Source organism: Netta rufina, assembly GCF_964035555.1.
Source record: "Netta rufina genome assembly, chromosome: 26".
Taxonomy (NCBI): domain Eukaryota; kingdom Metazoa; phylum Chordata; class Aves; order Anseriformes; family Anatidae; genus Netta; species Netta rufina.
In genome coordinates, this window is record NC_140150.1 from 1488937 (window position 1) to 1516533 (window position 27597).

A 27597-nucleotide genomic window follows, 5' to 3' on the forward strand; every position below is an offset into this window, starting at 1 on the left:
CAACCTTGCTGCATGATTTGCATTAACACAGCTTTCACTTCTCTAAAGACCTTAATGAATTTCTGCCATTTGTGACCTCCCCTTGGCTGCTGAAATATACTTTTTTTTTTTTTTCTTCTCCTTCCAATCTGCAAGAGGCCTTCAAATAATAGCATTACTGCACTTGGCTAAGTCTGGATTTCTTTACCCCAAAGCAGCCTGGAGAGATTCGGTCAGCCGGTGCCACAGGCAGCTCCTGGGACCAGCGCTCAGCCTCCAAGTGTCAGAGAGCGATAAAGGGAGATGGCCCAAGAGATAGCCACTGCCTCTGCGTGGAGGGAAGCCGCAGCCTTTGGCACCCCAAGATAACCCGGTCTCCCCGTGCCGGGCGCGCGCACCCCCGGCCTCCCCGCCCGCCAGCAGGACAGGAACCGGGGCTGCGGCTTCAACGTTTCCTGTTTGACAGAAAGAAAAAGGGCGAGGGAGCAGCACCCTGAAGTTGCTAGTACCACGATGACAGCGGCAGTGCATTTGCACCCCACAGCCCCGCACTCGCCCCGCTGCTCTGCGGTGGCTGAGTAGGAGCCGGGTAAGTGCCCGCGGCACCGGAGCTGCCCTGCTCAGCGCCGAGCACCTTTTTTCCACTTTTTTTCACCCGCTCTCAGCCTACATGATTGACACGGGGAGGCTGTAACATGAACCGGCAAGAAACAATTTTTTTGTTTGTTTCCCTTGAAGCAAGAAACGTTAACAACTTGGAAAGCAGAGATAGAGGACACGTTTGTTAATTAGAGAGGGTTATTTGGGGTAACAGAAGAAGGAAATAAAGTATTAGCTTGTCAAGAAGGCCTCAACAGCTTGCTCAGCTTGGGGTGAGTAATGGACCGCGCATTTCTTTAAGCTTTACCTTGCTTTAAAGCCCATTTTGGGTTAACCCATCGGTGGGATGGCCGGGTGGGCTGGGCACGGGGCTGTGCTGCTTCCCACCGGAGAAGCCGGATGGCCAAGGCCTGGGTGCACCGTGCAATTAGGCCACTTCTAAAATTACGAAAACTGAATCAAAAAAAAAAACACTTTTATCATGTCCTGAAGAGGTTGGAGCAGGTTTGTCTGCAGATATGTGTTTTGTCCCAAGCCGTGGAGCTTGCTGGGTGTTCAGGCAGCGTGCTGTGGGGTGCAGGTGGGTGCCCAGGGTGGCTCGGTGGGGTGAAGCTGCTTGCCTGGCCCCGCCGTGCCCACCAGGCGAGGGGACACAGGAGTGTGAGCACGGAGGGGAAAGGCCCAGCTGGGCACAGTGGGGTCATTATGGAATGGACACAAAGGCTGCACGAAGATAAGCTGCTTAGCCTCTCGTGGCCCCAGACCCCTTCATCTTAAAGTGCCTGGCAGTAAGAAACACCCAAACAGCGCAACACTGGTGCGACCCTTTGGTAAGCTTAAGGTAAAATTAGAGACGCTCCAGAAGCCATTTGAAGCTTCAAAGAGCGGAATATGCAAACAGATATGAATGCAGGGCTCAGCAAGCGCCGCCTCCTCTTTCAGGAGCGCTCGGCTGCAGGGCACCACGGCCCCACGCCCCGGCGGGCCGCGCGCTCGCGGCAGCGTGCTGCCGGCTGCTGCAGCTTCCTGAGCCCCAAGCAGGATCAGCCCCGGCAGCGCTGAGCACAGGCCCCACAGCGAGCAGCAGGCACTAGCGACGTGCCTGCATGGCAGCACATCCCGACAGCAAAAAGAGCGAAGGAGCAGATCTTACCACAGACTAAAAAGCATGGAAGTGTTGCATACGTAAATGGATTTTTACTTGCTCACATTTTCCCCTCCCATTAGATGTAATGACTTCCTAATTGCTTGAGACAGAGTGACACCAATGAATTTTCTTGGTTTTGGTTTTTTTTTTTCCTCCTTCCTACATTAACATGGCTTACTAAACATGAGAACAAAACCCCACACACAACATGGCCCCAGGCTGAGTAGGAACAAGGCACAGAGCCCAGGACCCTCCCAGCCACGCTCCCTGAATGGCACAGGGACAACGAGCCCCTTCCCTGCTGATCGGCGAGGGGCAGGAGGGGATGAGATGCTCGCTTGAGGGAGGAAGGACAGGATGCTGCACGTGGTTATCCCTCAGCTTTCTCTTTGACTGATGCAGAGGCAAAGGTCCAAACACAACCAAAGCCTTGTAAAAAGGAAAGCACGGGTGTCTGGCAGCCATGCAAAGCTGGAGGACAGCAGCACCCGGCAGCTGGGCTCTTTGGGGAGTGGGGGCACCCCGACCTGCAGGGCACTGCCAGGTTCTGCACCCCAAAACACCCCTGGCCCCACAGCCACAGGCTGCACACAGGAAGGCAGCCACCACTCAGAAGCACCACACTACTGCTCGAGGCGTGAATTACTCAATGGCAAGGCTATTTTTGGAGCTATTGAAAAAGTAGGACAAAAGATAGGCACACTTTATAACTTTACTACAGAAACAGCAGCAGCTATTGTACTTCCTGTGGCTCCATCATTTTCTTTCAGTTGGCTAAAAAAAATGTAACTGCACGCATGCAAAAATTTGTCTAAAAAACAGAGGGGTTTTATTTTATAGGGAAGAGAGCTCTCCCAGAGGAAGCTGGGGAAGCACTACTACTTGGTAGTGAAGGCAACTTCACAAGGTTGAGCTCACTGTTTGCAATTCTGCTCCAAGCATCCCCTGGGTCAGCAGCCACCCCACTGAGGAGCAAAACCAGAGTGGGATGTTTTATGTCGCCAGCATATACAAGCTCATTTTCCACGAATACCACTCACATCCATTGGATAAGAACTCCAGAATTAGTCCGCCTACAAATACCTCACATTTACTTAGTCTTAGAAATGCTTGTTTTTCACTCAAATCCTGTCTCGTCCCTTGGTTTTGGCAGGACGGAGGCCTCAGGGCTGTGGTGGTGGCCCAGCAGCGCAGCCCCAGCATGATCAGCCCTCCCGAGCGGGCCCGGCCGCGGCGCACGGGCGAGAGCTACGAGGAGAAGTGCGAGCGGCGGCACGAGACGCGCGAGGCCTTGCGGCGGCGGAGCCACCCGCTGAGCTGCCGTAGGCCCGGGCGGACGGCGGAGGAGCTGCCGCAGAGCCCGCGGCAACGCGAGTTCCTCCGGAGGAGGAATCTGTCCAGCACCATGCTGGGGGTTCCCGGGGGCCTCCATGTGCGAGGGGACCCCAGCCTGCCCGGCCTGCTGCAGGTAACGCCAGCCCCGCGGGCAGCTCTGTTCCTCTGGTGCAGAACCGAGCCAAAGTGCAAAGTGAGAATGCACCCGCAAAAACCCCACGTTTCCTTACACACTGCGGAGTCAGGCACGGGTAAACAGCAATGCCTCCCTCCCAGCACGTTCCTTTCCTGTTTTCCAAGCTCAACTTGAACCAGATGGAGTGTTACTGCCATTGCTCTAAATACAGCCCCGCGTCCTAGCTGCCAGACTAGTTTTGCACTCACATAAATTACTTTTCCCTCATGAAAACTGCGCTCTGAACACCTGGCTTCCCCCAGCACCTTCTTTGTCAGGAAGAAGGACACTCTGTGGCCCCGCTGCCTGCCCAGTGCTGCCCAGCTAACGGCAACCCCGAGAGTCAGAAGATTTACAGAAAGGCACAATGCAAAACACCCCAGAGTCAAACAGATTTCCTTCTAAATTTGTATCCCATGCAAAATGAATAATTCCCCTGGCATAGAGCAAGTTCATCCTAGGGGCTTTGTGAACTTACGCTAGCAGAGGCAGTGGAAGGCGAGGTGCCGGTGGGACACCAGCACACCCTCGAGCTCCCCTTGCAGCATGTGGGCACGGAGAGCTGTTCCCACCCGGCAGGCTTTCACCTGCTGGTAAAAGAGTTTTGGTGCTGCTGCAGCCAAACCAGCAGGTCCACATAGAAGCAGTCCTGGTTTCTCAGCATCTCTTTGATGCTCTTCCCTAGCCACTGGAGGTACAAATCCTGACCCAGCCGTATCTCCTTGCCCTCTGTTTCGGAGAGATCCTGACATAAGCCACCCTTTTGTTCCAGCGCCCGTGGAGCCACCCCGCGTACCCCCCTGTGCTCTCCCCGCTCGGCCTCGGCAGCCCCCTCGACGTTTCGGCAGAAGCCACCCTTGGGCCACACGTCTCCACGAACACCCGAGGTAGGTGAGGGATGCTCAGCAGTCACAGGACAGGAGCTGAGCACCTTCCTGGTTTTGCCATCCCGGGCTGAGCATCCCCACCAGGCTGCAGGCGTTAGGAATATCTCCTTGTCAGCCAGCCTTCAGCTCAGTGAGCAGAGCTCCCCAGCAGGTGCTGGGGGCTCCCTGCAGATGCCCCAGATTATCCTGGACACACAGGCTAACTGCAGGCTGCAGAATTACACTACTCTTTCCCCCTGAGCCCAGAAGCTCTCTGCTTCTTGTCCCTGCTGGGCTGGGTGCCCCAAGACACAGTGCCCTTTTGGAGAGCTCAGCACACACTCACACAAAGAGCTCCAGGGCCCCTCCATGGCAGGGCGTCGGGCACATCCTCTTGCTTTATTTTCACAGGAACTCAGACGCTCACAAGTGCAGGGGTGAAAGACTCGAGCCAGCAGACAGAGTAAGCCACGTCCCCCCTCCTGCCCTGTGCTCTCAGGCCCCACAAGGCTGCCTTGCAGGGCCCAGCCCGTGCCCGTTCCCTGCATGAGCTCCATGAGCATCCACGCGCTGTTCCAGCTGGGGGGAGGCTGGTGCCTGGGCTGCTCCAGAAGCCTGCATCACCTTCACCTCATTTACATGCTTTCTTCTTCCATTTCAGCTGTGGAACAGCGGTTTTAAATAAGGTAAGCAAAACACATGGACAATAACTAGACTTGAACTCCTGCAAAAGAACACAGTTACTAAAATTTCTGACCTGAACACCAACTGGTGCTAAATTTCTGTGGTTTCCTGAATAACGACACGGCTACTCCAGACACTGCATGGCAAAGATGCCATAAGGAACTGCAGAAAGAATTTCCACTTCCCTGGAAATGTAGATGTTTGTGAATTGAAACAATCCCGTGGACTGAAATATTTCCCCTTTCCCTTCCAGGAAATCATACAGCTGTCCAGCTACCTGAAGGTAGGCACCACATGCTGTAAGCGCTTCCCTGGAGAGCAGCCCTTGAGCAAGCACAGCCATGGGATTATTTGTTATTAAACAACGGGGTGCCACGTGCCCAGTGTTAACACTGCCAAGAAAGCACACGGACAAGCTGCCAGACCTGGGGACACCTCGAGCCCCAAGGGGCCCCCATGGGGCCACCTGACCCTGCTTCGCTTCCCTGCAGGAGGCCCTGCACCGCGAGCTGCTGCTGAAGCAGAAGATGGTGATCCTGCAGGAGCTGCTCTCCACGCTGCTGAAAGCCTCCGAAAAATCCTGGCAGGTACCAGGCGGCTGCTGGGGCTGGGGAAGGCTTTGCCATGGCAGGGACCAGCTTGCCTGCACCAGCAAAAACCCCGCGTGCCTCCTTTTCCAAGCTGTAGCTCAGCCTGGCCGCAGTGCTTTACAGGTTGGAGATGCTGCGGGTCTGAAATGCAGCAACATTGCCACCTGGAAGACAAGGCACCATGTTGGACTGGAAGCAGCTGCTTGCTTTTCCCCCTTCCTTGCTCCCCACTTCCTTTTCAGGGCAGGTTGAACACAAACTCAGAAAGAAGTTAGGGGGTTACATTGCTTGATTTTTTCCCTATCATCCCCTACAAAAAAAATGCAACAGCATTTACCTTGCTTTCAGATTAACAGAAGGTGTAAAACCCTTCTCTTCTGTAAAGTTCCAAGTTGTGTTTTTTTTTTTTTTAAAGCACTTGTTTTTCCCACCTTTGCTCAAGTAAAAAGACAGTAGAAGTAGTTAAGTAGGGGAAAAAAGAAAAGAAAAAGAAAAAAAAGAAAAGAGAAAGAAAAAAAGAAAAGAGAAAGAAAAAGAGTGAATCCAAGCAACCACCATACACCTTGTTTTTCTCCCAGTCAAGTCTTAGACATTTTTAACCAAATTTTCCTGGCCAAAATAAAAATTTTATCTGCTCCAAACTGGAGAACCTGCCCAGCCTGGGGTATGCTGCTGAGCTGTGGCCATGCATCGAGCCCTTTCCCTTTAGCTCAGACAAAATCCTCCAGGCAGCACTGAGCGAGGGCTTCCCCTCCTCCTCATTGTATCAGGAGGTAAGAGGAAGGTGATGAATTTTAGGACTCATTTTATGGTGACCCGTGAAGTGCTTTAAATTGGGTTATTAAATCAACTATTAATATACCATTTGGTGTGCCATCAAAAAAAAAAAAAAAAAAAAAAGTGGTTTGAAGGTTCTGTTGGGGCAGAAAAGCAAGTGATAGGATGAGATGCTGTAAAAAAAATGTGTTAGATGTACTGTGGTTAGAAACTTCCGCCTTCGCTTGCTTCTTCAAATATAATGCGAGCAGGAAAAAACACTGACACACACTGCAGGAAGTAGCCATGAAACCTCAGATTAGAAACAGGTGGGTGCACTTTGCTTCTTGCTATCTCTGCCGCAGAAGGGAGGCTTTGCTGCTGATCTTGCCTTCAACCTTTCATCAAGGACTAAGAATTAGCTCACTGCTGGCTCTGCACCACCTGGGGAAGAAGGCAGGGGCTGTGCCGGGAGGGGGCCGGAGGGGCAAGGGCTGCTCGGGAGGTGCAGACGGGTCCAGCAGCGTGAGCGGTGTCTGGGTGGGCTGCCCCGTGTGTGCTGCAGCAGCTTTTAAATCCTTCCCAACCAGCCAGCAGTAAGTCTTGAAATGGCCACATGGATGTTTTTTGAGTTGTTGCTCATGTTCCTGGGTGTTTCTCATTTGATGGAGCAAGTGAATGCTGTGCAGGAGGATGGGAGCATCGTTACCCTGCAGGGATGGGTGCCCTGTTCCTCCTCCCTGTGGTTTTACCTCCAGACTGGAGCCTGTCCCACCGCAGGTCCGGCACTCAGACCCCATCAGTTGTACAACTTGCTTCGTTGGTTCAAAAACAGTGCCAGGTGCAGGAAGCTAAGTCAGTCATGGTTGTTAAGATGGCACTTACTTCTGAGCTGTGCTCTTCTTAAAGAGAATTATTCCTTTAAATCATTTGCATCCCTTTCTGAGCTCTACAGTTGAGCCTGGCTCTTGGAAATGCCTTGGAGCCCTGCCGATTTTAAGCTCTTTGTCATATCCAGTGCATTCCTGTGACTTTCTGGACCCATTTTTCTAGCACAGGCATCATGTTTGGACAAACTGGAAGTCCTCCAGAAACAGCACTTAAAAATTATCGCTTTAAACCAGCTATTTAAAATGGCTAGCAGAAAGGAGTATCAGGGGAAATTCACCGGTCACAGGACAACCAGACCACTGCGGCTGCTGGCCCAGAACAGTTTTAAAGATGTGTATGGCACTTGGGTGACAGCCGCAGAGAAATGCAGAACGGTTTTAAAGCAAAGGTTTTTGGAGCTGCTCAGGCTGGTAACTTCAGACTTGAGGGCTTTGGTAAATTCAAATCCTGCATTTGCAAGAGTGCATTTTGAACACCAGCCCCAGTGCTCTCCTCTGACTGCGTTTTTGTTCTTGGGCTCTCATGCAAGGATCCCCAGGTGGTGTTCAAAAACAGCACCACGTGAGACACTGCAGAAGACAGGAAAAAAAACAACTGCCATCTGACAGCGGTAGCAATAAGGTTTTGTTACTGTGGGGTGGTTTGGGGTGGTTTTCTGTTCCTGGGGGTAGTGGTGGTGCTTTAAACCAGCTCCTTTCGTGTCCATAATCATCGGCACAAGGGCTCACCCAAGATTAGCTCACACAACTTTCCTGGTCAGAGGCACGACTGCTCACGCCCTCCCCCGCGTGTGCACAAGCCCACTCGCCCCTCTCCGACATGCTGTTCTGGCAACAGGCAGTTTGTTCCATTTAGGGAAATCTCCGTACCGTATGTTCTTTCACCAATTTGTAAGCTGTATCCTCATTAAAGGAGTTTGCCAGCACATTTCTGCTCCCAAGCGTAGGAAGGGCCTGGTGCTCCATTGCCTGGTACTTTGCAGAGTCATTTACATCTGTGCACAAGGGCTGTGAACCACCACCACCACCACCCTCCCCTGCGAACCTCTGCAGAGAGCAGAATGAAACGCACTGCAGAGCAAAGTTAGGCATTAAAGTCTACATTTAAAATTGCTTTTCAAAATTCCACCTACTTTCTAAGGGGATATAGCCTTCAGGTTTTGTTGTATTAACTGAACTGGGAAGCTTTATTCTTTGGGACTGTAAACTGACTTCTGTGCAAATCTGAGCAGTGCTAAGACACCAGAGAGTCTGGTTTTGCTTGGGTCTGACAGCTCTTCCCGTAACATCAAGGAGCTGCTTATTCAGAGGCCTGACTTCAAACAGCAGCAAGCAGAGATGATACTGATGTTCTCAGTATCAGCGGTGGAAAAACAGCCTACGTGAACCCTTTGCTAGAAATTTTTATCTGAATTTGCATGCAGTCTGGTTTCACAAAACCTAAGTAAAAAGTCTGACTAACACTGAGAGGAGATGATAATAGGGAAAATGAATCACCACTACTGCCGTCCGTCCCCCTGCCCAGCTGCTCGATGTCGCAAGGCAGACACGGGCCATTTCCCAACGCCAGCAGCAGGAGCAGAGCCGGCACTGCGGGGCTGCAGGCACCGAGCAGCACGGGGAGCACGGCCTGCAGGACAGACAGCGGCCGTGTGTCCGACAGTCCCATCCCACCTGGTGTGAAATCACTTCATCATCTTTCCTTCTTCTACTGCAGGCACCCACACTCTGCCTCCGCAGGGTTTTCCAATGCGTAAAGGTTTTCCTTCCCCCGTAACCCACCTATTCTGGGATTGTGAAGGATTATTTGAGCTCTAAGCACTGAAAAGATTTTGACCAAATTTAGCCACAATATAGAAGAAAAGGGAGACAGAGAACAAACAAGCTAACAAAACATCAGAGGTGTATTGTATAATTTTTGATTTACAAACGCTGGGCCAATTGTTTTTCCCCAGGGTCAGCTGAATGAAGACAAACTGAAGTGCAAACTAAGGGCCCTTGAAAATCAGCTGCAGGCCTGCACCCAGGTAATGCCTGATTCTCTGAGAAACAAACACGGGTGAAGAAAGGCATGAAAATGAAATACTGAATCATGTAATTAGGTCGGGTCTCAGTTTCCAGAGCAATCTGATTAGATATGGATCTGAAAAGTATTTCTCCTCTTTGCTGAAGCAATGTTTCACAGTAAATTAACAGTAGCGCTTACACACTGTGGATTTGCTAACATTCAGGCTTAGCAAGATTAGGAATATGCCAGATAAGACCCTTCGAGCACTTCTGTTCCTCCATTAAAGAGTTACTCAAAGGAGTGCGTGAAGAAGATCCTGATAGAGATGGAGGACCAGAAGCAGACCTACGAGCAGAAGGCAAAGGAGGCTCTTCAGAAGATGCTCGAGGACAAACTCCAAGCAGAGCAGCAGCTGCAAAACTCTCAGGTAAGAAACGTGTTTTATACCTGATTGTTTTTTAAGTTACTGAGCAAGGTCAGTTTAGTGCCAACCTGTGTTCACGTAAGCCCCACATCGGGTTATTAAGAACAGCACATCTGGAGACACACACCGCTGCTCAGCAGTTTGGAGGGTGTTCCCTTTGCTGCCCCACTCCTCACCCCATCCCCTCGCCATGACCACCAAGCCACAAGCCACACACAGCATCCAGCACACGAGGTCTCTGGAGATGCTTTCTCTGGTGTGATTTCACATCCAAACAGCTTTTTTCCCAGGAGGCATCCTGCGGATCAAAGCAAACTGCTGGCAGGCATTTTCAGGACACTAACCAAATCGTGTCCCAAGTCCTACCAGCCTTCCCCGTCCCCACGGAGGCTCAGAGCCGCAGGTGCTGCCCAGCAGTGAGCCTGCAGCAGCCGCCCCCACAGCAAACCCCTCTGCCCACCCGACAGCATCAGATCCATGCCAGGTTATGACAGGTTGGAGCAGCGTGAGGCTGGGGCAGCGTGAGGCTGGCCGACCCCTGGCCTCCCGCAGCACAGTCCCACGGGCAGCAGGTCCACCCGCTGTCCCCGCTTCCCCCAGAGATGCCTGGAGGTGACGAGGGAGGACCTGGCCCTCTGGAAGGTGCACTACACCACGCTCAAAGCCGAGTGGACCCAGATGACCAAGACGCAGAGCGAGCTGGAGAGCAACCTCCACGTTCTGCAAAGCAAACTGCAAGTACGTCAGCTCCCCTGCGGGAACGGCACCATCACCCACCGAGCCCGCTTTTCCCAACTAATTTAAAAAAAAAAAAAAGCCACTTTGGTGAAGCACAATTACTCCGTCCTCCTCAATTCGGGTACCCCCCTCATGTGCCCCCACTGACACCAGGCTCCTCTCGCCCCAGCACACAGCAGCGCAGAATGAGCAGCTCCAGCAGGCCCTGGACCACCTGCAGCAGGAACACGCCGAGCTCCAGCAGCGCACCAGCGCCTTGCAGGAGGACAACCAGCTCCAAGCCGAGCACATCAGCACCATCGAAGGTACCGCACAGGGGGACAGGGCCGCTCCTCTCAGTGGAGTGCAGATATAAAGCAGATACTCGTAAAGGCCTGATCCTGACAGCCAAGCACACCCAGAACTATCTTCGTCTGAATGCATTGCGCATCTCAGCTTGCAGAGAGCCTCTGGTTTCCGAAAGGGCTCCGAGCGTAGCTTCCAACCAGATTAGAGGTGTTTCAGGAAAGCCAAGTGACTTCCCAAGAAGACAGAGTGGAATGGGAAACCTAGAATGTCAGAGATCAGTAATTGTTTCTCATGGCTATTTTAAAACAAAATTAAGGAACACCAGTTGGGTGGCAGTTCAGCTTTCACAATAGTCTCAATTAAACGAGTTTAAAGCACATTCAATTAACTTATTCATCATTTAAGATACACTAGAAGAAGCTACCAAAACTGCAAGTGTAATTAATAGCTAAAAAGTACATTCCTTCAGAGATTAAATTTCAGTGGACCCAACAATATCTGCTTTACACATTTGGAGAAAGGGAAATCTGCCATACTTGCATAAAAACACATGGAGATCTGTATCAACCCTGATTTTCTTATTATTTCAGGTTTTCTTACTATTATTATTTCAGGTAAACTGCAAAAAGAACAAAATCAGAAGCTAACATTACAAAGCCAGAAGCTATCCTTGGAGGCGACAATCAGCCACCTACACAGTAAGTAACACAAAGAAGCACAGCACGAAAGACCTGCGTTGGTGCCGTGGCCACTGACGGTGACTTTTTATGTCCTCAGACTTGCTGCAGAACCAGACCAACGAGCGGAAAATGCAGGAAGTGATGGTGCAAAGGAAAGGTCAGCAAACTTTCTAACTCCCATCTAGCACTCCTCTAGCTGGACGTGGGCATGTTAAAAGTGACTCTAGGAACAGTTTTTATTTGTTTAGAATAAATGATTATTTTAAAACTGTGTGAAATTGGTTATATTTTGTTAGTTAACTTTAAATTTCAAGTGTATTTATGATGGCAAGTACTTTAAAAAATAAAGGGATTTCATTGCAAATTCTACCTCAGTGGCTATACTTTTTTAAAAATATATAGATTTATAGATAGATTCCAGTTTGTAACTGCAATTACAGCTGTACTTGAAGTAATAAAAGGCATTTTAACTCTCCTTCCCTTCCATTTCTGGCAACTACTTGGAAATACTCCTCTAAAGATGATTAACTTGCATCTGCAGGAGAGGCAAGGCTATGATAACTAACTCAGCTCCTCTCTGTGCATAGCAAGCAAATATTATCTTTAAACTGTGCTGAGTATACAAGATACAAAGCAAACTGGAAGCCAGGACCTGTTTCTCATCAGAAGCCTGACTGTTTTCTAGATCAGGTTTTCACCACGCAGAGCCCACCTCTCACTCCTGCCAAGGAAACACAAAATGCTCTGTTAAAGCACCCTGAGGAGGAGGCAGAAGAAAGCCTGAAGGCTGAGATGCAGGAAAGGACATCCCAGCTTACAGCAAAGGAGAACGAGGTGAGGAAGCACTGAGTCACAGCTGGGATGGAGTCACCCCGCTAGGGACTGAGCTCCCAGCAGCGAGCAGGAAAACAACGCATTAAAGCTCCTGAAGGCAGCCAGGGCTCCAGACTGCTCCTGGAACCTGCTCCAAGGATTACCTTTGCTGTTTTTTTCTTTTGGTACCAGCCTCAGCTAAAGCCCACAGCACGTGTGCACAAGGCTGGGGCACCGAGCAGCTTTGTGACCAGGGGCACTGCTTCAGCAGCTCCGGCTGAGCCTCTGCAGGTGAACCCAGTTCAGGGAGAGAAATAGGGAAAATCCAAAGCCACGCTTTAAGAGCTGAAGTCCTGAGCACGAATGAACCAGAGGAAAAGAAAAGGTTCACAAATAACACGGAGGGTCTGCTAACACTAAAATAAATAAATAAATAAATAAATAAATAAATAAATAAATAAATAAATAAATAAATAAAAAATCAAGAATGTAAAACTTGACCATAAAAAACTCAGAGTTTCCTGACCTCTTGCATGGTCTCTCCCGTATCAGAGACTGCTTCAGGACTCAAAACCACAGCACAAATTGCGCCCTCTACCCGCCACCAACAGTCCTCTATTTCTTACAGCGCAATTTAGGTAATGGGGATTTACAAAAATAAGATTTGCAACATTCCATAGCAGACCTGAGAACGGCACAGGAGGAGGAGTTTTCCTACGGCCCAACCCCTGTGAGGGCACCAGCGGTATCAGACATCACCCTGCCCCAGCTGGGGACAGAGTTTGTAAAAGTGCAACCCCAGCGATAGGGACCAGCTGCAGGGACCAGCTGCAGGTGCTGGGGATGCAGGGCAGCCGGCACCCAGGAGATGGCAGGGTCTTGCACCGTGGGGCTGGTTGGGACCGAGGGTGTTCTCTGGGATTTGGGGACGTGCAGCGTGACCGAGGCACCCGCCCTATGCATCCCACTGCTCTCACAGAGCAAAGTGAACCCCCTCCCATGATTTTATACCCCGTTCTTCCTCTTGACCTACACACAAAAAAATAGCTATTGCTGTTTTCTCCCATGAAAGATGGCAGCGAAAGCAAACAGGTCACAGGATGGGAATACCCAGGGCACGGCCTGCGTTACCATGTAACCCTGAAATCTGCTCTGTCCCGTGCAGGTATATGCAGGCACACAGGTGGCAGAAGTGAAACTCCCCCATCACCAGGCTGCCAGTGCACGGGCGAAGAGCCACGGCTGCTGCGGGAGCCCTGCCGGTCTCGGTGTGCCCGGCGCCGCGGGGCTCGCTCCCGCTAACGCCCCCGCTAACGTCCCCTTGCAGTGCCAGGAGCTGCGCGCCGAGCTGGAGGCCCTGAGCGAGGAGTACCGCTCCTGCCTGACCAGGCTGCGCCAGTGCCGGGACGAGCTCAACCACGTCCAGAGCAAGCCAGCGAAGGTGGGAGATGTTCCTCGCCCCTGCCCCGCGGCACGTGGTCCCAGAGCTTCCCTGTTGTTTGTTTCTACATGGGTCTGGGACAGTTCTCCCGTTTATCCGGGCAGTGTTTAAAGATGAATGACGTCTGTTAGGAACAATGAGAAGTTTCTTCTGCCCACCAACTTCCTGATAATGCTTGCTTCTCTTTGCAGAGACAGTGTGGTAACTGGCTCCCTCTTCTGCTGGCAGTGATAGCAGTGGCCATGGCTGCCTTCCTCGCAAACTACCAACCGTGAGGCACCTTCTCAACAACTTCTGTTCGGAACTGACTTCTGCTCCACCAGCAGCAACGAGCGATGCACCTTCTGCTGCTCTTGTACTTACCCTGGTTCGTACCCTGGGCTGGGCTCACTCCAGGCAAACTGACACAGCTCCAATAAACGCAGGGGGATTGCCCCTTCCCTTCACTGCTCTGGTTATTCTTCTTCAGCTCAAGACTGCACTGCCCAGTTCCTGCCCTGAAGGACAACACCACTCAAACTGACACTCAAACAGCTCATGGGGAATGGGAGAGACAGGGCAGCAGGGACCCGTTGTCCCGTGTGTTTGGGAACCATGTGTATATGTTTAGAGGAGTACTCAATTCCCTTCATTTATTGTCTCTGTGCATGGGAAACACAGAACCCTAGACCATTTCTTAATGCTGACAAAGAACCAGTCCTCAAAGGGGCTTTCTGTATCACCCCCATGAACCTCATCCCAAGCAGCTTCCCCACCACCCGCCCGCCTGGCCCGATTTCAGCCACCATTCCTCCAGCCTACCAGCGGCCTGTCTCATGGCAGCATCCCCACAGCTGTGTCCACTTCCTTCATGGTCAGTGCCACATTAATTCAACAGACAGTGTTTTTTATCCCCTTTTGGAGCTGTACGGCCAGTTTTATGGCAGCACCCAACCCTTGTTCAAGTGCAGGCTCAGCTATGAGGTGTGTGACAACATTGTATGAGTACTAAATACAGCATGGAGCCTACAATAAAGTTTTGTGTATTTTTTAAACGTGGTGTTATCATTTTTTATTAATCTCCAGTTGTTTGCAGAAAATAAATATACCCGACAGAGCACAGTCAGGATCCAGGCTGTGGATCCCACAGATTTGGGATGTGCACGGACTTGCAGCAACTGGCCTGAGCATTTGGGGCCCAAGCTGCCACAGCGCAGCCCCCAGTGCTCGGGGCCTCTCGGGAGCCTCTCGGTGAGGTTTCTCACCTCGCTCCCTGAGGCAGGAGAGGCATACGGTGGAAAGTCAGCGTGTGTTCGTGTTATAAGGCAACCGCCGGCAGCGACACCACCTCGCTCGAAATGCAGAGGTCCACAAAGTCACTCTGTGCGCGGAAACTGTCCCTCAGGTCATCGCACCAGGCGTCCAGCACCTCCCGCAGCTCCTCACGGAGGCTCTCGGGGATGCTGAAGGAGTAGATCTGCACCCCGAGCCCGTCCTGGATGCGGGGACAACGCGCCCGTGCCGTGAACACCCTGAGCGGCCTCAGCGCCAGGCAGTTCTCACCACCCTCCTCCACGGGGAAGTGGTAGGCAGCTGGGTAGCCCAGCAGCACCCCGAACACGGTGCAGAGGTTCCAGCCGGTGGCGACGACCTCGCTGCAGGAGACGGGGCCGGAGGAGGCTTCCTCGGCGGCCACCAAGTGGGCCAGCAAGGCGGCGAGGTGACCCCTGATGGCCTCGGCCTGTGCCGGCCCGCACAGCTCGGGGCTGCCCCTCGCCGCCGCCACGTCCACGAAGGGCCCTGGCCGGGCTCGCAGCGCTGCCTCCAGCCGCCTCCGGGCACCACCGGGGTGCAGCAGCAGCGCCGAGCCGCCGGCTCCCAGCAGGTGCAGGCGGTGCGGGGCCAGCCCGGCCTCCCGCAGCCGCTCCAGGTAGCGCCGGAGCTCGGCGGGGCCCTCGGCGCCGCAGTCGTACAGCAGCGCCGGCTTCAGCCCCGCCGCCACCGCCAGCACCTCCCCGGCCAGATGCAGGGCTCGGGAAGCCGGCAGCCGCCGCCGCCTCCGCCCGCTCCCGGCCCCCAGCGCCTCCCGAGCCGCCGCCACCAGCTGCGGGGCCGGGAGGGGCTCCGGGGGCTCCATCCCCCGGAACGGGTCCGCCACCCGCAGCCGCCTCCCGGCACCAGGCTTCCGGGCCGGCCCCCAGCGCCACGCCAGGCCGGGGCGGAGCGGAGCGGCCTTAGCGGGGAGGAGCGGCCCAGACCTAAGGGCCCGACCCCGTAAACACGGAAGAGGGCGCTGAGGGGGCGCTGGCTGCAGGAGAACTTAAAACCCAGCTTTTACTCCAAAAACGTCTATAAAATACACGTATATAGAAGATAAATCACGGTGGAGGAAGCGCTCGGCTGCTCTTCAGTTACAGCCAAAGAGAAATAAGATGACGACAAGATGACGTTCTTAATAAACCTTTTAATAAAGCAGTTTTAATAAAGCACAGATTACTTCTCTCCCCCCCTCTAGTGATTGAGTGTTTATATACAGCGTGTCAATAGTGGATTTTTAAAAAATATTACAGAATTAAAAATCTGATTTACATGTAGCAAATAGCTAAAAACAGCAGTGAAGCTAGAGGTATTCCTTATGCCCTTTATTTAAAACGCTCCCAAAACAGAAATACCAGAGACTGTTGAAAGTGAATCAGAAGACCAGATTTACAAATTTCATTCAGGTTAAGGCAAGGCACTCACTAACATTTCCCCATATGTACAACGTAGGAAACCCTGGGGCACCCTGCAGCAGGACAAAGTGCCTGTCACTGTGCTGGCAGCGGTTGTGCCATGTGCATGGCAGGGGCCTGCATCGGCCACCCCTCCTGGTGGGTCTGCAGCAGGCGGTACAGCTGCTTCAAGTGAGCCACGATGTTGTCCTTGATGTCAGGCGTAGAGATCTGGAGCCGCACACTGCCACTGTCAAAGGAACGCGTGAAGTCACCAGAGAACATTTCGTATATCATCCGGGCCACGACTGGAATGACCTGTTGAAGAAATAGTGAGCCTTTTTAGCCTAGCAGTCACACAGTACATCCCCGTTCCATGGCAGGAGTCCCCAGCAGGATGGTGTCCACAATCACCTAAAACACACAGACTGATGTAATTCAGGGCACAAAATCCACCAGCCCTGCTGGGGTTTCTCAGTGCCAATAACCATGACAGATAAGAACAGTTCTCTGGTTTCTGTGGGTATCAATCCAGAGCCAATGCTGTGGCCCCAGCAAGTCTGCCACATGTCACTTCAGGACCTTAGCTCCTACCTGAACCACAATCAGCTTTCTCTCCCTAGGTTTTCCATCAGGCCACTCTTCTCCAAAACAGAAGTAGATCTCATATGGTGGCTGTTTTTCAATTTGTCCTTTCTGGTGGGCAATCAGCTCTAGGAAGAAAAGCAGAATGCTGCAGTGTTGTCCATCTTTTGGTTAGAAACTCTATGTCCCACCTCGCTGTATTGTCCTAAGTCTTAGCTACACCTCTCACACATCAACAATTACAATTTATTTCTTTAACCCAGAAAAGTTTCCTTTAAAAGTAAGGCCCACCAATATTTTTCAGTGTTAAATAAGTGCACATGCACTTGATTCTGATGCATACATGCCCCACAGTCCACTGAGGTCAGGGGGAGCAGCAGCCACTACCCATGCTCCACACATGTGCAAACTAATTAACGCATCCAGACTGATCCCCATGGCAGACCACCCTTTCCAACAGTGTCACCAAGTACTCAGACCAGGCTCCGTTATCTTCCAGACACAGAAGCTACCTACCGCTTAGGAACGTTTCCAGGCAGAATAGTTTGACTTTCTTTTGCCTCTCAATCAAATTTGGTGTGGCAGCAGAAGGCGCACAGGGACCAGACCAGTACACCTTGCACTGGCAGAGCCGGACAGCATAGATGGCATGGCCACTGACCTCCAGGATCAGTCCCCTGTCCATAACATCCAGTAGCCGACTTGTGAAGATCTTTTGCCTTTCATTGGTGATTTGCTCTGTTCCTGGAAACTTCACTTGCTCCAAACTGATAGGCCCAAAGAGCTCTTCCTGGTCTGGCATAGGACCCAGCTCTCCATAGAAAAGTCTGCATCCCTGGGGGTTGCTTACAGTTGTCGTTGGTCCCGTCTCCTTTCCTCGATATTCAAACTTGATTTCTAGGTCTGTCACTGAGAGAGAAACTGTCAGTAGGATTTTTCCTGGACCTCTATGCATACTTTGTCAGCAGAAGACACACACCACAAAGCCCAACCTAGGGATCACAGGGATGTTCCAGCTATACACAGATCGTGGAATATCTGAGTTGGAAGGGGCCTCAAGAATCATCAAGTCCAACCCATGGGTCCCCAAAGAACCACACACACACACAAAAAAAAGTCAGATATTCTTGCTAACAAGCAAACAACCAAAGGGTTTTTAAAACGTTGTAACTTCTAAGTGACAGAAGTACTATAAATCCATAAACATACTTGGAAGAGAGCTGATCCAGAGCTCAGGGCTGCTGAAGAAGTCATGCTGCAGAGCTGTTGGGGGCATGTCCATATCTAGAGGTTCATTCTTAGGCCACACAGCTTCAGGGCTGCAGTTTTCCGCGCTGGCTGGAGCCATTGGAGAATCTATGGAAAGGAATCAATTATTTGCTAAACCAAGACTCGACTGCAAGCATGCACCAATATACAAGCAAGTAGCTTCACTGCTACATTACAGCCTATGCCACCAACCATTGATATTAAGAAATGGAAATGTCTCTTGAATAGGGACATGCTGAGATTGGTTCAGTTCTTCCTCTTCTTCCTCATCAAGATCATTATCCTTCTCGTCCCATGGAGCTGAGCCAGTGGAACCTGCAAACAAGCACAGAGTGACAGGTAGACAATTTGGTGTAAAACACTGAAATGCATTCTTGAAAAAGAACGTTATCTTCACATTGGTTTTGCACAATAGCAGAATTTTGTCTGTTTTCTAAGAAAAAAGACAAAATTTTATCTGTACAATATTATTTTCAGGTTAATACCTGGTTTCTGAAAGCTGAGGATACAGAAACTATTGACAACATTGGATTTTTATTATTATTTTTTAGCAAAAAACATGCAACTGTGTGCAGCTCTGTTAATTTTACTGTAGGCATACTATGGTTCAAAGTCCTCGAGACTTAAGCGCAACTGGGCTTACACATGGCAAGTGCCTTTTTATAGCACACAAAGGCAGCTCAAGAGTTAATGCCACAGAGAGAAAGGCACACGCGTTGGACAAACGCCTGCTCAGTAACCAGCACTGTGTCAGCAAGGCCCTCACCTGGATTAATGATTGATCCCTGGGACTGCGGGATATCGCACACTTCATAAATTTTAACAGGATTCATGGGCACCTCCTTGGTGCCATCATACATCAAATTAAATTCCCGGCTTTTGTTAAGAGCACATCGGAGCTGGGCTTTCCACTTCGCAGGGTCTGGCTCATCAACTCCTTCCTGGTACTTTCCTGTTTCCACAGCCCATGCCTGGGGACAAAGTACACCATGCTCAGTCCAGCCCTCGCAATAGAGTGGCGTTTACCAGAAATGAAGCTTACAAACAAATTTATTGTAAAATCCTTCTCCCGCAGAAGCTTTAACTACAGCTCTTCTGATAATGACAGTGGGCATTCCCTCTGTAATGGCTTTTCACACAATTACAGAACAGTTTGGGCTGCAATGGACCTTAAAGGCAGAGGAAGTCAAATCCCTCAGAGTAAAGGAGCTAATATTCTTCTCCCAAGGGGTTCATTTTAAGAACAGCAGTAACAATAACTGAAACTTTGTGCTGGAGTGATGTTTTTCCTTTCCCTGTTAAGATTTATATAAAAATAAATAACGGGTTTGATGCAAAGAACAGGGCAGCTGCCACATGGTAAACCAAGTCGATGAAGCAAGCAGCAGTAATCTCCCACAGTTCGTTCAACCAGACATTGTCAGGCCTTTGGCAGCCCGAAAGAGTTAAAGAACTAAACACCTTCCCAGCACAGTGCCAAGCTTGGCATTGAAGTGCTCAAAGTGGCATTTCAGAGGTCAAAGAAACAGGACAAAATGCGCCTGGAAGCAGCTACTGAAACGCCTATCCAGCTCTCGGCCAACAATTCAGCCCTTTGTCTCTGTGTAAGAGCCGTGGTACAGCCGAGCTTCTCCCTCCCTCACCTTGAAGATGGTGTTCTCCTCCTCGTGCTGCGGGCTGTGCCGAGTTGCGTGCTTCCAGGGGATCTGAAACCGCTTTGCTTCTCGATTTAGCCAGATAAGGCCCGGATACATGCCGCTATCTACCTGGGCCACGAGCCAGGGCTTCAAGCGGACTCTTCGCGGGTGTAACGCCATGGTCTACAAGAGACGGAGGTAATAGCAGACCAACTGCAAAAGGTTACTTGAGAGTCATATCCTTTAAAGATACAAAAAGTTAACTTCATGAAGTGCTCTACGTGGTGCTACTGTTATCGTTGGTTATATTACACATTGAAACCACTAACTCAGATTTAGCTAACTACCATTCTACCAGAAGGAGTTACAAATGCATCACGAAGTGATGTTCCTACACTGCTAACGTCTCTAGAATAACAACCTGCATTGTTCGTGTTAACTGAGCACATGGGAGGGTGAGCCCCAATCAAACTTGAGCTGTAAGTGCTGTGCAGGAGATAAAGCCACAAACAAGCCACAGCAAGAACAGACATTAGAATTTCAAAAGCCTCCACGTACCCCTTAGCAAACAGGAATCTCTCATCTAGTTTTTCTTCAATCCTGCCAGGCTTGCATTGAGGAAAAGAAAACTACATGCCAAATCTGAAGCTTTCGCCCCAGATGAAGTATAGGTGGAACCATCTGGTTGAAGTGGAGGGGACTGGTTTAACAGAGATGGACTTTCCTCCTGAAGTCATTTCATGACTTTTTCTTGATTTTTTTGAATGCAATATAATCACTTGCAAGCACCAGTGTAAGGTGCTGACCTATAACCAGGATGTTTATCCAGGAGGAGATGAACTTCAAGTCTGCACTGACACTAAAATTCAAGTCATATTGACTTTGTTGAATTTCTTTAAAAAAAAAAAAAAAAAACAAAAACAAAAACAAAAACAAAAACAAAAAAAAACACGCCACGGAATTAATGGATAAAATTTACTGTTTTTAAGTAGTACAATGCTGATACTATATTTGCAACCAACAACATTCTTCCTCTTCAGAACAAAGTCACAGATACGAAATTAATGACTGTCCCCTGCAAAAGAAGGTAGCATTTGGTATCTTGAGACTGGGAGGGAGACACACATTTACGCTACGTGTGCTTAGGAGGCGTAACTTGCATATTCATTTTGTAAATCTTGAAACCAATGAGAAAAATGGCAAACTTCCCATTAATAAGGCAGTTACAGGATAAGTAAATCCTTTGCCATAAGCCCTGAATACTGCCACGGGAGTTTCAAAATGCGTCTAGCAGCAGAGATGGAGGAGATTAAAAAAAACTATCCAAGAACTAGTCTAGGAACAGGTTTTATTTGTTGAAATACCAACAGATCCAATTTAAATGCAAGTATTCACACAAAATTAATCTGAACACAACTTATTTTATCTGTTAAGCAAAGAAAATGCTCAGAATCAATTGCAAATCACGTTTAAGTAATAGTTTGAAAATGTGCTTAGTCAAGGACCTGGGCATGTTAGCAGACTGCTTCACAGGTGCTGCAAACATCAGAAAGGAATCCTCTTTTTCATGCTTCTGGAACTGCCACATTAGTTATTCATGTTAAAAACCCTATCAGAATTGCACACTCAGTAACATGTTTGCAAAGACACAAAGTCCAGGTTAACCCTGGACTTAGAATTGAGACCAAAAACAGCACAACAGGTATTGATTTCACTTGCTAAGGGAAAAACAGCAACTTCTCCTTGCAACAAAGAGATCCTAACTAAAGCTTGTTCCACAATCTCCTTTACACTTTACTTTAAGCAGCTTCCTCTGTTTCTAATAAGGTACACTGTGTACACACACATTTGCAAGGCCAAGATTAAATACAAGCCCATACACCAGTGAGAAAACTTAATGCCTGCCTCTCAAACAAAATAAACGCAGTCACATGGACGGTGCGCTGGCGCTGCTGTATTGGGTTTGAATTGTCCCTTGGATCACAGACAGCCTCTATCAATAACAGACGTTACAATGCTTTACGGCCTTTTATCACCAATGGCTTGTTGACACAATAACAGAGAGCAAACCAACTTGAATCCCATTGCTGGGCACAGACAGTGAGTCAGCCCCTCGCAGCCTTCAACTTCCATCCCACAAGGGTCCCCCATTGCCAGAAGCCGCTCCCGCTCTCAGAAAGCTGCAAGGGCCAGACAGCTCCAGCAAATTCAGGGGTGAGCAGACATCCTGCAGCCACCCTGATGGCCACAGACAAGTGACAAAGGTCAGGGCCAGCTGAGGTTAATCGCGGTGACTCTGAGTGCCGGTGCTGGTAAGAGCAAAAGCAAACCAGGAAAAGACTACCCAAGTCTGCCTCGACCTGGCTAGAAAGGGGCTGAAATCCTGTAAAGCCCTGGGAACGAGAGGTTCTTTGCTCCTGATGCTGGGGCACAGGAGAAGCACAGCTACCCTGCTCCAGCACAGCTCTGCCCGCAGTGGTACCCAGAGCGGGGCGTGAAGGATGCGCGCGTCCCCTCCTGGCTCCCTCCTCCGCACCTCTTACCATGCTGCTGTGGCCCACGGGTTTTCCAAGCTCAAACTCTTTCAGCCTCTGCCAGCACGACCACGAATACTCAGCGCCTTCCCAACCCGTTCACAACGCCCCTGAGGAAGGAAGGGGTGCTCTCTGGCTTCATCTCTGCAGTGCCACAGGCTGGCACCTCAATCCTCGCTTGTTAATTTCATTTGATTACCTTATCCTATACATATATATATATATTTTTTAAACCCCAAAGGCTCAACCTTCAGCATTAGCGCTCCCCCGGAGAAGCACGCTGACCTCCCACCCACCTTTCTGGCACTTCACCACCTCCCTGCGCGGGGACCCGACGGCTCCCACCTCTCGGTGCTTTTCCCACCACCAATTCCCCAAACCCCGCAGCCCCCGGGGCTCCCCCTCCCTGGTGCCCGGCCGCACTCCCAGCCCCGCCGGCTGAATTCCGCCCGGTGCCGGCCCGGGACTGCCCCGACGGGGACACGAAGGATTTGGGCTGCCGGGGGGGGGGGGGCCGCGGTGTGGGATCTGCAGGCAGGGCAGGGCTGGGACCGGCCCCGGGACCACCCCCGGCCCGAAAGCCGTAGCCCAGGGCTAAACCGGGGAGGGCGAGCGGCCGGCGGGGCCCCGCGGCGTGCCCGGCCCCGGCTCCCGGAGCGCCCCCTCCAGCCCGGGACGAGCACCCAGGGGGGCACCCCACCGAGCCCCGGGACTCCCCCGGGACTCCCCCGGGTCCCCACCGCGTTCCGCTTCCCGTAACCCCCCCCCCCCCGACGGCTGCACGGCCCCAGGAGAACCCCGGAGCGCACCGGAGCGCACCGGGACCCCCCAGCACTTACCGGCAGCGCCCGCTCCGCACCCCCGGGGGCTCTCCTCGTCGGGATGGGGGGGATGAAGGGGGGCGAAGGGACCTCGGCGGGGGGGCGGCGGGCAGCGGGCGGGGGGCAGCGGGCACGGCGCGCCCTGCTCCCTCCCGCGGCCCCGCCCTCACCTGCCCAGGTGCGCCCGGCGCAGCCGCACCGCCCCGGCCCGCCCCCGGCCGCGGGGGGGGCCCCGCGCCGCTCCCCGCCCTCCCTTCCCCCCGGTTTTGGTACAAAAAAAGGGCTTCTTCATATTTCTGGCGTTGCAAAAATATATATATATATATATTATTTTTTTTTTTTACCAAAAAAAAAGGTTTCTTAATTTTTATTTATTTATTTATTTATTTATTTATTTATTTTTTCCGCAGCGCAAAACCTACCTGGCCCAGCAGATCCATCCATCAGGTTTTAGGGCAAAATGTAAAGCCGGGTGTGATTACCGCACAACCATGGGCACGCCGCACAAATGTTCCTCCTCTCGCCTCGTCCCTGCCCGCACAGCCCCCGCGGACACCCCGCGTCTCGCCTTTCAGGGCTCGTCCCCGTAGGTGGGGAGCCGTGACTCAGTGGTGAATCTTGGTTTCAAGGGATCAAATAATTCACTATTCGGTTTCAACGAAGTGGAAAAAAACAGTGGGAATTTCCCTTCTACTCATGGACACCCTGGATAGTGCTGAGTCCTGGTTTGGGAAAGGCTAACCTACAGCCAGCGCTTAATCCTACACCGGGGGGTTGGAATTATGAATGTAAAACGCTGAAAATCTTCACACAAGCGGAAAATGGAACTGCATTTTTTTCTTGGAAAGTGTGCCTTGCGAGGTGCCAAGTGCCAGGTAAACATTTCAGCCTTCATTCATCGCTGAAGTGTAGCCACTTGGAGGTAACATTGAGCAGGAGTTTGTCAGCATGTAACAAAATCTGTCTGGCAATAAACACAAACAGCAGGTGAGACTCTAAAGCTGGCGTTTCCTTCATGGGAAAGAAGAAAATTTGGTGCTGCTTTGGTGAATTTTAGATGTGTTGGGCTAGTTTTACCTGACCATTTTTGATCTGGAAGGCGAGGGACGGCTGCTCCTGTAATAATAACACCTTTGCCACGTCGCAATTCCTGCTGCAGAAAAATGTGTGAAGGAATGGCAGCTCGGTGAGCACCTGAGAGGAGACGCGCGGAGGCATCAGGCTGAAATCCCAGCCAAAGTCTGAGGGATCTTTGATCTATCCCCAAGTGGCCGGCACAGAAGCTGCCGTACATCCGCCCTGCATTCCTGCTGTCCGCACGTCTGTCCTGCTGGCGACAGGAGAATGTAGGGGTGTTGCAGGTTTGCTTTCCCCTGTGGCCAGATGCTCAGGGAGCCTTGGAAGTGGCACTGGGCAGAGCTCAGCTCCTTCTAGGCCTGCCCCGAGGACACTTCAGCTTGCCCAGCCCACTGAGAGCGGTCTCGGGGCAGATAAGGGCTGGTGAGTTTAACAGAAGGGAACAAGGCGGCTTGGCTACACGAGGGCTGCTGCAGCGGGGGCAAAGGAACTCAATTTGCCTCCTGTCTCATTAAAGCCGGTCCCTTGGGAGCGGGCAGCTGTGCCCGCCTGCACCCTGCCTCCTTCCTCCAGCCTCTGCTGAATGGCAATGCAGATGCCAAGCCAATGAGTCTTCCCAGCCCTCTGCAGGGCTTTTTTTTTTTTTTTTTTATTGAGTTTCTACCAGCCGTTGCCGAAGCATGTGGCAGCATGTTGTGTTGGTGAGCTGACGGGAAATAAGCCGTCTCTTTTTCCATCCTCTTGGCTGGGAAACTGCAGCTTTTAAACTGTATAGGTGATAATGTTGGGATAGCTTGCTAGGCAGGACACGTAACCAGATATTACCTGTTTGCAACTAATCATCCAGTGCTCTTTGGGTGTAATATTCTGTTAGTATGTATCGCCTTATAAAGCATTGATCCTAAACCTCCAAGGAGCCAAATAGCACCAACCTCTTTATTCTTTTTATTATTGTTAATTATCTCTACTTATATTCACCTCTACCTGCATCTATTTTTAAAGTCATATAAAGAACTCATTTAGTTGATAAACTGTACATCATAAAGTGATGTTCTGCTGGCTAGGAGACAGCAGCTCTATCAGCAGTCTGCAGACTACGCACTTAGGACAATGAGAGTGTATGCAGAGGAATTTTCTTACCAGGAGCTATGGGATTTAATTTCAGTGCCAAAAACCATCAGCACTTTTATTAACGTGATTGTATGTCATGATACCAGCAATAGCACCAGTTAGACTCTGTAACTCAAGTCTCCTTCAGTCCTTTGTTCCTAGCTGAAAAAGATTGTAGTCATCAAAACAAAGAGGAACCATTTTCTCTCCTGGGAACAGATCGCTGAGTTCCCATAAGGCAAAACAAAATTATGCAATGAGGCAACATAATGTCCCAGGCATGCAGAGTCTTGTTCCGTGCTCCCAGCGCTCACATTCCAGCCTGCAGCCGCGGCGCAGGAGCGCAGCACAAAATGGTGGAAGGCTCCGCACCGGCGTGCAAAACGTGCAGAGCCCTCCCTGCCTGCACCCCAGCAGAAGCTCCTCTGCTTCTTGAAAGCTGTTTGTCACCCGGGTAGGGAAGCTGTGACCTTGCCAGCGTCAAGCAAAATGAAAAAAAATATCGAGGGGAAAAGTCCTTCATACGGTAAAGGCAACTGAGCACGGGGAAATGGAAAATGCAACAAAACAAACACGACAGTAACAGTAGTTGGCAAAGACTTCCTTCTAGGAGGCCTGGCTGAAAGGCAAACACCGGTGGGTAGACGCAGTGTGACTTCTTGATGAGCCAGATGTCACACTGCTCTGCGGCATACAGGCTATCTTAGATTCAGGGGTTGAAGTTTGTCTGCAGCAGTTGTAAAAGGAAGGATTAAGCCTGTTGATCCTGTTGCATTCTTCTAGGTCCAGAGAGGGAAAAAACGCAATTCCTCCAACTTATCAGGTCCACAAAAAATAATCTGTTTTCATTAAAAGAGAAGAGCTTAACCTTGCTGATAATTCTCTTGGTCTTCTCTACCTATCGTTATTTCTGCTGTATAGCTTTTATCCTCTTCTTGCTTAAGACTCTTAAGTGAATCCATCCATTGCCAAGGCACACTTAGATATAAAGAAGAGAAGCATAAAGTTGGGCTATGTTCCAGCAAATCTGTGTGCATATTTTTTATATCTATATTTACACAATTATTGATAGGGTGCTTAGAAGCATAAGCAGATCCAGAGAAAGCCTTATTCCAGACATGAAATACTTCTGCAGTAGCGTTTTTGAGATGACTCTTAACCTGTGATTTTCCAAATTAGAAACTCTTCTTTCCAAAACAGTCTATTTCTAGAAAAGAACGGCTTAAATCCTGGTGGTCTTTAGCATTATTACAATGGGGAGACCATTGTTTCCCATTAACATTACTCCAATCCTCTTAAAAGGAGAATCCTATCTGCACATCAGCCTGGCTCAGGCACATTTATAGCTACAGGTCATTTCTTTCCAGCTGACACAGATAAATGGTTGGATTCGGAACACCTGGTATGATGTGGGTAAAAGCTGGTGGCTCCAGCAGGAAGGGAGAACAGGAGGTTTTGTGTAGGGATTGGGATCTTTGGTAGTGGATGGTTCTGTAGAGCCCCATACTAGGCTTCTTTGGTAAGCAAGTACCCAATTGAAAGAGGCTCTTGATAGAGCTGTGTTTTTGCCTAAAATCAACAGGCAGAAGTACTTTAACAGAAAAAGGCACAAAAATAAAGAGACCTCAACTTTGGGTGTGAGTATATAGAAATAAAAGCTACCTATAACTACCAATTGAGAATTTCAGTAATGAAATATGAAAAGCAGACAAATAACCACCTCTGCCTCCATGTGCACTTAATTATTTTCTCTATTATTTTGTACAAAATAAAGTCTGGGGAACTTGCTCGATTTACCTTATATGCTGGTAGTCCTATTAGCAGTTTTTCCTTATGTAAGTGGAGTGGTATGTGCTTATTTTTATCAGGATTTCCTCTTAGTAAGTGTTGTTTGTTAATATGCCCTATTTCACTCAAACATTGGTGCATCCCCTACAAACAGGGGGCATATACCTTTATCAGAGAAACTGTTAGGAAACTTGCTTGCTGTACTTTTTTTCTTCTTTAAGAAAAACAATGATGAAGTAAGCAGGGTTATAGGTGATGTGTAAAGGGAAGATCAGCTCCCAAATGAAGGTATTAATGTGCAGAAGTGCCCTGAGCCTCTGGAGTCTGCTTCTAAATAGGGCACAGCCCAGAACATCTGAAGGTCTCTGTGACCCATGGGTGGGAATCTCCTAATGATCTTAGTTATTTTTATATGTCTGCTACCACGTGTTATTCTTCCCTAATGAAGAGAAGCAACTCTACCATCACCAAGTGAGCACACAGAGCTGTGGAGGTGAATGCAGCCTGTAGAAGGAGGAAGAATAAATTAAAAGACAAAATATCAAATAAAGGCACAAAACAGCAAGAAGCAAACAAGAGGGAAAGCAACTAAGTGTTAAAAGGACAATACAAGCAAAAGACTTTGGATTTTCTTTTTGTTCCTTTTCTCTCCCTTCTGATTTACGGAGCACA

At 50.2% G+C, this 27597-nt stretch overlaps 3 protein-coding genes across 6 annotated transcripts; 1 reads left to right on the forward strand and 2 right to left on the reverse strand.

Annotated features, from left to right (window-relative positions):
- Positions 1–356: 356 nt before the first annotated feature.
- On the forward strand, positions 357–14114 carry TRAF3IP3 (TRAF3 interacting protein 3). 4 transcript variants are annotated; one of them, XR_014619138.1, is made up of 17 exons: positions 543–851; positions 2880–3194; positions 4009–4123; positions 4514–4565; positions 4764–4788; positions 5040–5069; positions 5278–5373; positions 8978–9049; positions 9317–9457; positions 10055–10192; positions 10362–10497; positions 11095–11178; positions 11258–11317; positions 11846–11994; positions 13139–13414; positions 13606–13781; positions 13884–13910. XR_014619138.1 is itself a non-coding variant. In XM_084301890.1 (16 exons), the coding sequence occupies exons 2-16, from the start codon at positions 2928–2930 to the stop codon at positions 13687–13689; spliced, it is 1725 nt and encodes a 574-aa protein (XP_084158016.1). In that variant the 5' UTR covers positions 357–568; positions 2880–2927; the 3' UTR covers positions 13690–14114. The 4 variants fall into 4 exon arrangements, 3 of the variants coding, with proteins under 3 accessions (XP_084158016.1, XP_084158015.1, XP_084158017.1); XM_084301890.1 differs by having other exon boundaries at positions 357–568; positions 13606–14114; XM_084301889.1 differs by having other exon boundaries at positions 13606–14114.
- A 346-nt stretch (positions 14115–14460) lies between these two features.
- LOC311218865 (UPF0739 protein C1orf74 homolog) lies at positions 14461–15556 on the reverse strand. The gene has a single exon (XM_084301742.1). It carries the CDS (start codon positions 15528–15530, stop codon positions 14712–14714), a length of 819 nt encoding a protein of 272 aa, XP_084157868.1. The 5' UTR covers positions 15531–15556; the 3' UTR covers positions 14461–14711.
- A 644-nt stretch (positions 15557–16200) lies between these two features.
- On the reverse strand, positions 16201–19775 carry IRF6 (interferon regulatory factor 6; the record flags this gene model as incomplete). Its single annotated transcript, XM_084301791.1, has 7 exons — positions 16201–16422; positions 16699–16817; positions 17206–17598; positions 17899–18045; positions 18151–18273; positions 18725–18929; positions 19602–19775. The coding sequence occupies 7 exons, from the start codon at positions 19773–19775 to the stop codon at positions 16201–16203; spliced, it is 1383 nt and encodes a 460-aa protein (XP_084157917.1).
- Positions 19776–27597: the final 7822 nt, after the last annotated feature.

What these genes read in the sequence shown, in the direction of transcription:
- TRAF3IP3 (XM_084301890.1), top strand. Translation starts at nt 2,928, where the DNA reads ATGATCAGCCCTCCCGAGCGGGCCCGGCCGCGGCGCACGGGCGAGAGC. An exon ending in AGCTGCAGGCCTGCACCCAG is followed by an intron (nt 9,050 to 9,316) that starts GTAATGCCTGAT and finishes CCTCCATTAAAG; the next exon opens with AGTTACTCAAAGGAGTGCGT. An exon ending in TTCTGCAAAGCAAACTGCAA is followed by an intron (nt 10,193 to 10,361) that starts GTACGTCAGCTC and finishes CTCTCGCCCCAG; the next exon opens with CACACAGCAGCGCAGAATGA.
- LOC311218865 (XM_084301742.1), bottom strand. Translation starts at nt 15,530, where the DNA reads ATGGAGCCCCCGGAGCCCCTCCCGGCCCCGCAGCTGGTGGCGGCGGCT.